This window comes from Neodiprion pinetum, chromosome 5, assembly GCF_021155775.2.
Source record: "Neodiprion pinetum isolate iyNeoPine1 chromosome 5, iyNeoPine1.2, whole genome shotgun sequence".
Lineage (NCBI taxonomy): Eukaryota > Metazoa > Arthropoda > Insecta > Hymenoptera > Diprionidae > Neodiprion > Neodiprion pinetum.
The window spans coordinates 2,595,780-2,608,280 of NC_060236.1; the positions used below are offsets into that span (position 1 = coordinate 2,595,780).

The 12,501-nt window shown below is 41.6% G+C and overlaps 1 protein-coding gene across 2 annotated transcripts in view; it reads right to left on the reverse strand.

The window, feature by feature from the left end:
- The window catches only part of l(3)80Fj (lethal (3) 80Fj), an 18,786-nt gene continuing 6,285 nt past the window's right edge, over nt 1–12,501 (reverse strand). Inside the window, exons 1-13 of one of the 2 annotated variants that reach the window (XM_046628686.2) lie at nt 12,082–12,304; nt 11,897–11,999; nt 10,886–11,081; nt 10,436–10,778; nt 6,199–10,012; nt 4,337–5,822; nt 3,510–4,146; nt 3,081–3,425; nt 2,607–2,800; nt 2,261–2,472; nt 1,916–2,169; nt 1,591–1,812; nt 1–1,519 (exon numbers count right to left, since the gene is read on the reverse strand). In XM_046628686.2, coding sequence (XP_046484642.1) covers nt 1,391–1,519; nt 1,591–1,812; nt 1,916–2,169; nt 2,261–2,472; nt 2,607–2,800; nt 3,081–3,425; nt 3,510–4,146; nt 4,337–5,822; nt 6,199–10,012; nt 10,436–10,778; nt 10,886–11,081; nt 11,897–11,999; nt 12,082–12,096 — 7,950 coding nt within the window. In that variant the 5' untranslated portion in view covers nt 12,097–12,304 and the 3' untranslated portion in view covers nt 1–1,390. Of the gene's footprint in view, nt 1,520–1,590; nt 1,813–1,915; nt 2,170–2,260; nt 2,473–2,606; nt 2,801–3,080; nt 3,426–3,509; nt 4,147–4,336; nt 5,823–6,198; nt 10,013–10,435; nt 10,779–10,885; nt 11,082–11,896; nt 12,000–12,081; nt 12,305–12,501 lie in introns of those variants that run through there. The other variant, XM_046628687.2, reaches the window with a different exon arrangement.

Sequence of the window (12,501 nt, forward strand, 5' to 3'; positions counted from 1 at the left end):
GGGTATTTCTTTACTAAAACACACCGAGGCGCACTTCCAGGCTTGGTCACGTTTTCTTTTTTTTTTTTTTTTCTTAGGACTACAATTCGTTACGAGAGTATAAATGATTGAGACGTGATAACAAGAGGAAGAAAATGTAGATGCGAAAGGAGCGATTAAACTAATGACTTCCTGATCATTAAAATATCCGAAGAGGAAGAAACAAACCTTTCTACCAGTCTTGTGATGAAAGTAATACAGTTTTTCGTGAAAAAAGAAGTGGAAAAAAAAGGAAGAAAAAACAGTCAGACAGGGATCACCACACAAAATACTCATAACAATGTTGTAGTAGGATTTAACAAGAATATAACAAAATATATAAATTCGAAAAGTATGCTGTAACGTATTTATATATAATATACAATATAAAATATAGTATTAAGGAACAAACGTCGAGTTCGTTATTGAATGAGCCGATTTTTCTGGTAACTAGCCCAGAAGTGCTGCATTGTTACGAAACAGGTACGAATATCAATAGTACAACTTCTATACCTAATTTTGATACATATACTATAGACTGACCACGTTCCCAACTAGAGTGCAACATCTCCGTTTTTTCTGTCGTCGACTCATGATAATGACGTTTGCATGAGCCGTGGAAAGCATTATCAACGCAATTCCTCACTTCTACTTTATTATATAAGAGATTTGTAAAAAATGTCGAATAATCTTTCTTAATTTTGATGAAAATTACAAATTCTCTCTGATCGCCGGCTGTATTACAATCAAAAGATTTATCAACTTCACCAAATGCAGAAACAAATCTTAGGTTCCGATTACGATCAACGTTAAAATAGAAATGATCCTTTAAAATCTCTTTTACAAAAGTTGGACCTTTCATAATGGTAACAGATATCTGTTTCCCTGAGTGGGATGAATTATTGCATTTACCGGTCGTTCGGTCTCTTGTAGTAAAATCCTTTAATAGTCTATTGTTAAAACAGCCTAGTAATCGATAAGAATTGTTAACGCTGGTAATAAATTGGAATATCTCATGTTCATTATTACTGACGATGATACTTCGAGCAAGGTGTAAAAAATGTTTGCAATAAGTTTTATAAATGCCTTTAAGAATATTACCGAAACGAGGATTATTAATTCTTTCCGTTATTAATTTGACGAGTAATATCGTGATAAAAAGGTTAATCCTATTTTCGGCGTAAACTAATCGCTCGGCGATAACAACACACAGACACCACTGATAATATAGTTTAAATACAACACCATTGCTAGAGATTGAGTAGTAAGATTCCCCACCATGAGAATTAGCGGATTGATACCGTATAATTTGGCAATGGAAGTAGGAACAATGGAAGTGACAATTAATAAGCCCCGGGAGTTGCAATGTCTCTCACGTGAGTAACGTGTCATCCAACTCTTCTATCTTACCCTCTGGCTGCGATAAAACTTTACGCAGAACTTTACTCACAACGTCGGACAGTGACTCCCTCGCACCAGCGTCCAGCAGTCCGATACACCTCTGTAAAAACGATATTGGAAGATGAAAAAATTAAGAAACACGAAATAGACAATTCTAATGAAAGAACTTACCTGGTGTTCCGAATCTCCTTGCCGCAGTCTGAGTACGGCGATGAGCGCGAGTTCGCTGTTTGCTTTGACATAGCCATTCTTTTCCTTCGTGCCGTTAACCAGCATCGGTAGAAGCGACCTCAAAAGTTCCGGGGACATTTTCTCGGATGGAATATTACGGGCCAAATGTATACATATTCGAGCTAATAATTGTTTCACTTCATTGCTACTATGGTTCATCGACTGCAAGCAAATAATTCAAGCTCGTCAGAAAAAAATATATGGAATACAAAAATAGAGATGTTTTTCCTTCGTAGAGGAATTTATAGAACAATCAAGTGCTCACTCTGACGAAAGGAGTCAGGATCTGTTGTGGTATTGGCTGTTCTTCGTTCATGAGGTACTGGAATAGATAACCGCATGCCCTAACTCCGTTCATAGCTATTTGAACTCTGTCGGCTGAGAGGTAGGACAAAATAACTTTGCAGACACGATCCTTATTTTTTCCCGAATAGAGGCTTCCCGGTGCTTCTTTTAAAGCGACAAATAATGCGGCCGATCGCCCGTGCCTTAGCATCCAATCAGCATTAACGTCATCACCTATGAAAAACCGTAAAAATATTGTGTGTTGCAATTAAATGGCGTAGATATTTCTTACAGTGGACTGGCTAAATAACTTATCTTGACTTACAAAGTAGATTGTCGTTGTAAGCAGTTGCAAGTTGTTCGGGAGAGAGCCACGGCAACAGAGCTCCGAAACACCCGGCAACCGCATTTCTTGTAACATCTTCTGGATAACCCAACATGCTACTCAAAGTAACAAATACCTGTTTCCTCATCGGTTCAGTCATTTTGTCACCAGCAGGTGTGAGGACGCCACGCAACGCTTGCAACATGGTTTCTCTTGAATTAGAGGTAATATTTGTAAGTATCTAGATGCCACATCGTAACGTTTAATGAAAAAAAAACTCCACACGTCGAGAATAAGAATAATTTTAAATTTAAGTCAACGACGTAAAAGAGATGACAAAACTGACCTGATTGCAGGATCGTCGGCTGTCTTGATTCCGGTATGCAATTCCGCAAACAATGGATCTGCCCGAGTATGAATGACGATAAGGTTGCTCAATGCATAAGCAGCTTTTAATCTGACTTGTCTGTTGCTGTCGTTCAGGGCTTTCAAGAAGGTAGTTTGCAGTTGGGGTAAAAATTGCTTCAGCATCACACCGACCTATTTTTCAAATCGAAATAAGACGTATCAGCTTACCACGGCCGTACGGATTCCCGAAATCTTGGGGAAAAAAGTTCAGGTTCGGGGCGCGAGTTGGTATCGAATCGGATTCCTAGGCGATTTTGCGAAATGGTCGAGAAACCCGAAGGTTTTTCCCGGATTCTCGGAATTCTCGAAAACCTCGAAAGCCAAACCCGAAACTAATAAATTTTTCCCCTCCCAACCCGACTCGACTCGAAGAATCCTGATACCCGAACAGCCCTATAGTTTGGTTACTTACCTTTCCTAACAATATTGCTAGAGTTTCTAGAACCGCTGCTTTTACGCTCCAATTAAATCGATCTCCCAAAATACGAATAAGGGGACCAGTAATGTGTACAACACTCGGTTGCAGGGCAGAGGCACTGGTTAGTTTAATGACTTCTCCCAGACCTTGCGCGGCTTGTTCTTTAGCTTCCGGCATACCGTTGAGAATAGCTTCCCTGAATATAGGAAGAATCGGAGTAATACCCTTGGGCAAACAGAATCCTGGAAGTAGCTCCTGTCCTTTTAAATCAGACACAGCGAAACGAACAGCTTGACGAATATCCTGAACGTGTACAATCTGCTGATCTGATCCCAGCGTCTAGGAAATCGAAATTAAAACAATTATTTCTTATCCCCAACTTCACGAAACAGATGAAAATAAAATCAAGAACCATTTTCACACCTTAGTAACTGCCGTAAGTGCCTCCCAGCTCATCTGCAGCACGTCTTTGTCGTCGTCGGTGAACAAATGAATCAAACCACGTAGCAGCTGTGGCACATACTGACTATAGTCAGCCCGTGAATCGCGGCAAAATGCGCACAGTAGCGTAGCCGCACTTCTGCGACGAGATAGATCCTCAGATCTCGTCGCTTCCATCAGCTGATCCATAACTGTTCTCACACCTACTTCATCGGTTACAGACAGGACAACAGCCTGGCAGTATTCGAGTTCTTGCACCTCGTTCTGAGTGCCCTGAGCACTTGACAACGCGGTCAACAAAGCAGGTAAGATTTTGTGAAGAAATCTCGTTAGAGCCTCGCCAGCTACACTAGCCAGTATCGACAGAGCCTTTGTATTCACAGGAGGAGCGGTTAGTTGAGGAACGAGATATGGAAGAACGACTCTAGACTTGATTGCCATAACTTGACGAAGACCGTCCAAAGTGTTTTCAGCCTCTGATTGATCGGGAGAGTTCAGTTGATTCAACATGGCAGGTAGAATGTCGTCCAGAGCACGAACACCGACTGTTGAATGCAAGCTGTCGAATGTCTTGGCAGCCGCTTGTCTGACCTCGGGAAGCGGATCGCATAGGGCTTTCCTGAAATAGAAGGAACAGTTTCAAATCTCTGGTGATCTATCCAGTTACGAAATTGATGTCTGTAAATCTAAACCCCCCCCCCCAACTTGACCCAAAAATTTTTTTTAGTATGCTTTAAAGAGTTACTTATGAGCTCTACAACCGTGCAAACCACAATTCTGATTTTTTATCAAAAAATTCTTTCACAAACCTAACAGTGGGGACGAGACTATTGACGAATGTAAGAACCATATCTTTGCTGGTGCTAGCCATGATTTCCGAGAGTCCAATGCAGACACCTTGCCTCTGATCAGCCTGTTCACTTTGTAGACCTCTTTCTAAGATGGGTATAATCTCAGGAAGAACTCGTTCGCCCAATTTTCTCACCAAATCACCCAAAGTTCGAGCAGCAACCTGGCGTTTGTCATAGCTGGTGCTGGCAAGACATCCGAGTAGAAGACTGAACAGCGTAGGTAATATTTCTCGCAGCGTTCTTGGAGTATTTGTCACAACCACCTTCCAAACGTGAAGAGCAGCCTGTCTGACCATAAGAGCAACGTCTGAACGACCCATATAGAGGCCAGCCAACACCCTGTTTCTTCTCTCGGCACCAAGAGCGTTGATAATTGCATAGTGTGACTGTTCTGTTCCAAAATTATCATCTTCACTGGCAGTTTCGGTAGACATCTTACCAGAAACACCAGAAATTCTGTACAGCAAATCTCCCAAAAGTTGAACCGAAGAGTATCTGATTCTCCAGTTGTCATCAAACAGACCCCTCTCCAGCTCGGGTAAAAGTAACATTATCGCCGAGTCAGCGTACAGCGTTACAATCCTCTGTCCAGCTTTCAGAGCGGTTTCCCGAACATATTCATTCTCGTCGGCCAAAGCCTTTAGAATTGGATTGATAATCTGACCAATGTAGGGTGTAAATTCCGTAGTAAAAGCACTAGGCATGTAAATAAACATCATTATATATCCATCCTTGACATGAGGTGCTATGTCTGTTCTTTCCGCTGTACTTATGATCTCTGGCATAAGTTTGTGAAGTTTTTCAACCCCCAGACCTCTAACAACTTCGGACAAACCCTGAGCAGCGCCTGATCTATCAACACTGCTGGTTTCTGATGTGAGCGTCTGCATTAACCATGGCAGTAGGTCTTCGAAGCTAGATTCTCCCATTCCACGCACCATAGCACCTAGAGCTCTGGCAGAAACGCTTCTTACCTCAGGCACAGGATCGAGCAGACTGGTTTTGAGGCCAGGTATGATGGTAGGAAGATAAGGCGTGAGATCTTTCTGATCCGTCAATGAATACATATTCCCAATAATCTGTGCAGCCATTTTTCTGGTCTCCGTTGAACGATCCATAAACGCCCTTTGGACTACAGGCATAATTAAGGCTAGCGACGGAGCGTCTATGAAATGGACAAACTGAGTATCGAGCAGAGTTTGTAAGCAGGTTGCAGTTTTGTGAGACGGATCTTGCAGAGCTTCCAAAAGTACAGGTACAATCGCTTGGATTTCTGGGTTTCGAATTACGCTACCTATCACCTTCAATGCTTCAGCTCCAGCCTCCTGCACTTTCATGTGAGAATCACTTAGAACTTCGATAAGCTTTGGCACGATACTCGGCAGACAGCTGCTCAATTGTTTTGGGGCACAATATGCCATGGCACCAAGCAGCTCAACGGATCCTAGAAAATTATTGAATCTTTAGATGGCATACTCTGAATAAGAAAATTCAACACATACTAATTGACGAGTATATGGAGCATTCCATATCAACTCGACCTGGATCTTACCCTTGACTTCTCTGATTTGGCTCGCTATTTTTTATACAATTGTTTTCACTCTCGGAAGCATTCAGTTTTTTTTCTATCGAAAAGAGCTTGAAACAAGTAAGAAGAGAACGTTGAACCACTCCGGCTCAAAGCTCAAAATTTTTCTCTTCGAGAATCAAGACAATCATAAAAAATTGCATGGTAAATCAGAGAGATCAAGTGTCCAGGTCGAGTTCGCATTAAATGCTTGCCCCATATGGAGATGAATACTTAAATCAAAGGGTCTCACCTGTCTTTGTTCTCCACGAATCTTCTTCCAGAGCGGCTAGAAGACTGGGAAGAACAAGTTTAACTCCGTGAGCCGAAAGTTTGCTCATAACAACTCTTGCTGTGTCATCAGTGGCTGCTCTGACGTACTGACTCGAATCCCCAAAGCAAAGTAACAGATGAGGTAGGACATGGACAATGTATGGTTCAAAAAGCCTCCCTAGCATAGTGCACAGCATTTCAAAAGCAAACAACGCGCCCTCTCTATGCCTGTAATTTTTCTTGTCCTGAATAGCGTTTGTTAGAGTAGTCATAATGTCGAGCTGCTTAAGCGCGAGGATTCCCATGCCCTTGACAAGGCCGGCCAAGCCGTAAGCAGCACCTTTGCGATCTCCATATTTATCGGATTTTAGAAGCTGATGTAAAAGCTTTTGCACTATACCAGGAGCGTCATCCTTTATAGATGGAACCAGATGTGGTAGACAATTAGCAACGGCTTCTTGAACCTGTTGAGACGGTGTCGACAGAGCTGATACTAAGCGTAGAACAATCGGTTTGATTCTTGCATCATCCTTATCCAAATGTCTGGCCAACAGTCCCATCAAAATAACGACTGATTGTCTGATGGAGTCGAAGCTACCGCTCTTTGGTGCCTTATCCATAAACTCCTCAAAAACAGGCAGTAAAGAAGTGATATTTGCTTTACCGTGTAAATCAACAGCAGCGACAGCAGCAGCAAGCATCTCTTTACGAACGGCCTGATTCCTATCACCTAAACCGGTAGAAACAAAGAATTGTACCAAACACCGAACAGTTTCAGGTGTCAAAAGCGGGGCTAGTTGAGCCAGCGCCAAAGCGACGCCTCGACGAGGTCCCCACATATCAATGGGCTGCTCAATGACTCTACCAAAGTCATCCAACTTTGGAGGAATCATAGCCAATTTATCTTGATATAATTCTAAGAGTCGCTCAAGTATCGGTGGCATCAAGCGCTGTTCAATCGTTAACAATTGTGCCAACGCTCCAGCAGCTGCTTGTTGTACAGCTTCAACGGGGTGAGCAACATCATCCATTAGCGCTTCGCTCAATGCTTCGCAGTCTGCCACAAGTCCCGCAGAATTCCAAAGCTCTTCAGCCAAGGCCCTGTTCTCCTCAGTAACATCAAACTTAGCAACCCAAATCCTTCGCGTTAGTCTCAATGCCTGCAAGTAGTCTTCCTTTTCACTTGGAAAAGCTTGACGAACGACAGTGAGTCCTCGCAATGCCGCATCTCTCACAACTGGCAAAGGATTTTGCAAGGCTCCAGTCAGGGACTCGATTTCGCCCAAGGTCGCTGTCGCAGTGCCAGGAGCAGCACTCCCCGAATAAGCAACATCAAGTAGAGTTGCTACTGCTTGTGACTGAACTCGCCCTGTGGTGGTGCTTATGAGCTCGATCAAGAGGTTAAACATCTGTCTTCTGGGAAGAAGTCTGGGATGTTTTGGATTTTTAGGATTATCGTCGTCGCCTCTGAGCTTTGCATGGTCCTGAATAATCTGCAGCCCCTGGCTAATAATCGAATCATCTTTGCTGGATAAAAGAGTAGTGTTTATGAACGGGAAAAAGTAGCAAAATGCTGACGCTGTTGGATTCAGCTTTTGTTTTACAGTGACCTGATGCAGCAGACCCAGGGTCCTCTTCACAGCATGGTCCAAAGCCTCATCTTCCCAAGCCTCGTTGAGATCGCATTGTGGTTTCAACTGACGTAGGGTGACGTGGGCTATCAGATGAGGAAACGTTGCATTATTGCCGATTTTCACGGTATTTCCAAGGCCAATGAAGAGTTCTGCAAGCATTGGAGCTGCCAATGGCGAGCCTAAGTTCCTGAGTGTAGATGGCAGAAGGTCTTTGAAATACAGAGATAGCTCAGTCCCATTGCCATGTGCTGCTGCATTAACCATAGAGACAGCTTCAGTGATTTTTGAATTTAATCCTGTGAGTCTTGCTCTAATTGCATTCTCCTTTGCGGTCTGAACTTTTAGAGCTTCTTCTTGTTTCGGCGTGAGTTTAGGTTCCTTTATCTTTCCTTCCCGTTTGCGCTTCTCATAAAGTTCTCGTCGCAACTGCAGCTCCTCTTGCTGTTCTTTAAAAGAATACACTTTGCTTTCTCGCTTCATATTCATAGCGTTTAGAATTTCATTTTCGTCATTGCCCGGTATCACGGATTTATCATAGAGTTCCCCCTCGGGAGTTAAATACGTGAAATATTCGTCTTTAGTTATCTTGAGAATTTCAGGGTCGTCTAATTTGCTAGTAACGTTTACAATCAAGGCCGGAAGTATGACATCTGGTGCAAGAGAGACGACTCTAGCCAGGGCATTCTCGTAACTCTGAACGGATTTATAGTTCTGAACAAAGGTCTTCCTAATTTCATTGCCAAAAGTCCTACAAAATTCTCTTGGTATAAGATTAAAGTTCTTAACAATCTTGAACCATAAATTTGGTACAGCTTTCAATATCACTGGATGATGAGCAGGAATCAATGAATCTCTAACCATTTGCATGGCTGCTACCTCAAATAGAAAAGATCCGGAACAAATGGCCAACAGTCCGTCAGCTAATGCTCGTCCAGTGACTTCGCCGGTCACTAATTCGTCTTTGCTCTCTTTCTCAGCCTCAGTTCTAATCTTGGCAACTTCCAAATATTTATCAAACTCTGCCAGCAAAGCTTCGGCAGGTTCGTAACTACTCAAACCGGTCAAAACTTTTTTGAGCAATGGTGCGCAGCGTCTTCTAGTTGTCGATTTAGCAGTCGTTACACAAGCAACAATAGCCCTATTTATGCCTGCCAAAGCTTTCTCGCTCAATCTATTAGAAAATTGCAGTAAAAGTCGTTCGCATACTAGCATTACATTGAACAACGCATCGTCCCCACATGAAATGAGAAACTTTTCCGAAAAGAACAATTGATCATCCACAGCATTCCACAATATTGTTTGCTTATCATTTTCAACTTCCCCCGCCAATATAAGCTTCAGTATCAAATACGCGGCTGCTAATCCCTCGGCCACTGCCGCAGGATTGGTGGACTGCTGCGCAGCCCTTGTTATCGCTTGACTAAGAATCGGAGCGATGACTTGCGAGTGAGATGCCATTGGAGTGCTGAACAGAGATTTGATGTATGCAGCACGGACACTTGGAGTTGAAGTCTTTGCCGCCATTCCCTTTTTGAAAGACTCGATTATAATTTTAGGTACCTCGTTAGCAAATTTGTTGCACCAAAGTACCATCATCTCCAAAGCGTGAATCAAGGTCTTCTCATGCACTTCTGTATCCAAGACTTTGATGAAGTGAGTGCAAGCCGTCTCTGCAAGCTTCTGAATATTGCTCCCAGAAACTGCGTTGTAGCTGAGATTACCGGCACCCTGAAGGACGGATATTTTATGCGTGACAACTGTTAGCTTTCCTTCCGAGCCGTGAAACACAGCAAAAAGCGAAGTTAGCAAACCCTCGATGGCTGCTGCATCTGAACACTGAAGAGCAAGTCGCCGACATGCATCCACAGATTCTTCTCGCACAAGATCTTCTTTGGAATGCAAATTCGCGAATAATCCTTTGCTGATATCCTGACTGTATTTACTCAGATCGAGGCTCACTCCACTCAGTATGTGACCAACAGCCTCGATGATAATCTCAGGGTTACGTAGCATTGCTTTCTGCAGGGCAGGTAGGAGCTGATTCTTAAATTCGTCATGGGTAACCCTCTTAAGCAGCGGAACTGCCGCATCTACGACATAGAGGTCGGGCTTCTTTTTGCAGCTGACGCTAACTTTGATTAACGCATCTAGAACATTTGTCTGAAATCATAGTTTAAAATTAAAGCACAGTACGAATATTCAGTGTTATAATTACTTCTGGTAAGGATTCAAGAACAAAGCATACGTAAAAGGGTAATTTTTTAATCATTAAAAGTAGAAATTTAGTAGATTTTTATATTAATATTGGTGTATTTGACAATACTGACAGAAAGCTATTGTTTATGTATAAATAAAATAATTGTTGTTGATACACTGAGCAGCGCCTCAGTGTATCATTTAAATTGTCATATAATTAGAACTGGACAGACACTTCAGAAGTATATATCAATTTATTTCATATCATGAATTGATAATTGATTTCCTCGTGTTGTCTTGCTCATTTGTTAAGTAATGTACTGAGGGCTATGCTTGTATGAGTTTAACAAAATGCAAATGAAAATAATAAAAAATAAAAATATGTACCTTCAGTTTGTCGGCGAGCGAATCCTTTTTCGTATGAATCAAATACTTGATCAGCAAGCTCGCCAGAACAACAAGCCCAGTGGATACCTCTGCTTTTAGCAGGATGTCAACGTATTTCTCGTCAATACCCTTGACGGTTTTCCATCCGTGTGTAAGAAGCCTGTAAACTTTTTCAGAGAGTTTCTTATCCCCACAGGCCAATGCCCCTGCAGTTAAACTGGCTTGTGCTTCAACCAGCTTGGATAACTCTGCATAGCATGATTCAGAGCCCTTGTTAATGCCATGAACAAGGACCAATCCTGACCATTTGAGGGTCAGGTAGGCAGTCAATGATGTGTTCAATCTGAGCAGAAGAAAAATGCTAGTTGGCAACGATTATTTACTGAGTTGATGTATATTTGAACAATATGTTTGTTCAGCCAGGCAAAAAAATAAATAAACAATACTCACGTCGGCACTAAATTCTTATGCCAAGCAGCCTGCTCTGCTATTGCGCTGGTCATAAATCTGACTGTTGCATCTGGCTGTTTCTTTAGCAAAGCTACTATCAGGTTGCTCACGTAAGACTGTGATGAAGTTTCCTTATATCGATGCAAGGTAATTGATATAACTTTGCATATTCCTCCAATGATCTTTTCGTTGATGCCTAGAAGATGATAACTCATTATACTAAATGCTGCAACTTCTCAGAAGCATGTAATTACTCCTAAATCAACATCAATTATTAATCAATAATGTTCGTACAATCAGCATTCGAAAAGCAAACTATTTCTAAGGAAATAAGAAACTTTTTGAATACAGAAACAAAAAAAGACTGAAATTAAAGGTTGATTTGTTTCTGTAACAACAAGTAAACAACATATTGGACAGACATCTCCGTTTAGGTACGTTCGGTAAGGCAAATAGTAAATTCACGTCCTGTACTTCTGGTAAGAATCTAGAAAACGAAATTGGCTAAGGTGCAGCTTCGTGATTAGACAAAAATTAGTAACTACAAAAAGAAAATGTGTAATCAATGATTTGTTGAAAAACATATTTAGCCACTACTTTGAAATTTTTTTCTCAAATACAATTTTAATGATTACCAAGAAACGAGTTATCCAAAGACTAACGCTGGTGTTCTTTAAGGTGATTAAATGCAGATAGTGCTCTGGCTTATGACATTGACAAAAAGTTTGCAAGCGACTAGATTCAAAAAATATCTAACTTGAGATTGATAAGTTAGTATTATTAAAAAAAAATCTTATTAGATCAGTGTATACTCCCCACAAATATTTGTGGATAGTTTGGTATCATGCAAAGTAGTGTTAATTGATTGATTTCGTGTCTAAGAAAAATACGGCGAGAGAGAAGTTAACACAAGGTATGGGCAGAAAAGTTCAAAGGACTAGCAAAACGTTGGTCAGATTTAATTGAAACGTGCAAAACGTATGCGTAATATGTGAGAATTGGTGATCCCACCTGGGTTTGACAACACGTCGACGACATTTTTGAATATATAACGGCGCTCGTTTTTGCTTGCAGTTTGCACCCGGTTCGGTAGATCCTTTAAGGCTCTGGCTAGCTGGAATCACAATATTTACGGTTCACACAAAAGTTAGTTAGGAAATATAGCTAAATAATACGCTTCCACGTGACAGACTCACCTCAGCGTCCGCCATATTTTTTGAGAAACCGGCTGACGAACACACGCAAAATTACCTACGAATAAAAGTCTAATACTCAAGCTGCGTTTCAATCTCGCGACGGGACGGGATTTTCGCGACGCGGTCAAAGTTTTACCGAATTGCCGTGGCCCGCGAAATCAGGCATAAATGCGAATTACCGCGAAAGAATTTTCTAGTCCTTTGTCAGTTTCTATCCAACAGAAACTCGAGGATAAATGACAAATTAAACGGAACAGCTTATTAAGTTAATGCAGTACGCGCGAAATCCTTGTGTAAGTATCGAATATTTGTCTTCCACAATTTGTAAATTAAAAAAAAAAAACTGTATCCTATGTTGCCCACAACTCTGAATCGAAATGGTATCAAATTTCAACTCCCTGAAGTTGGTCGCAAATGATA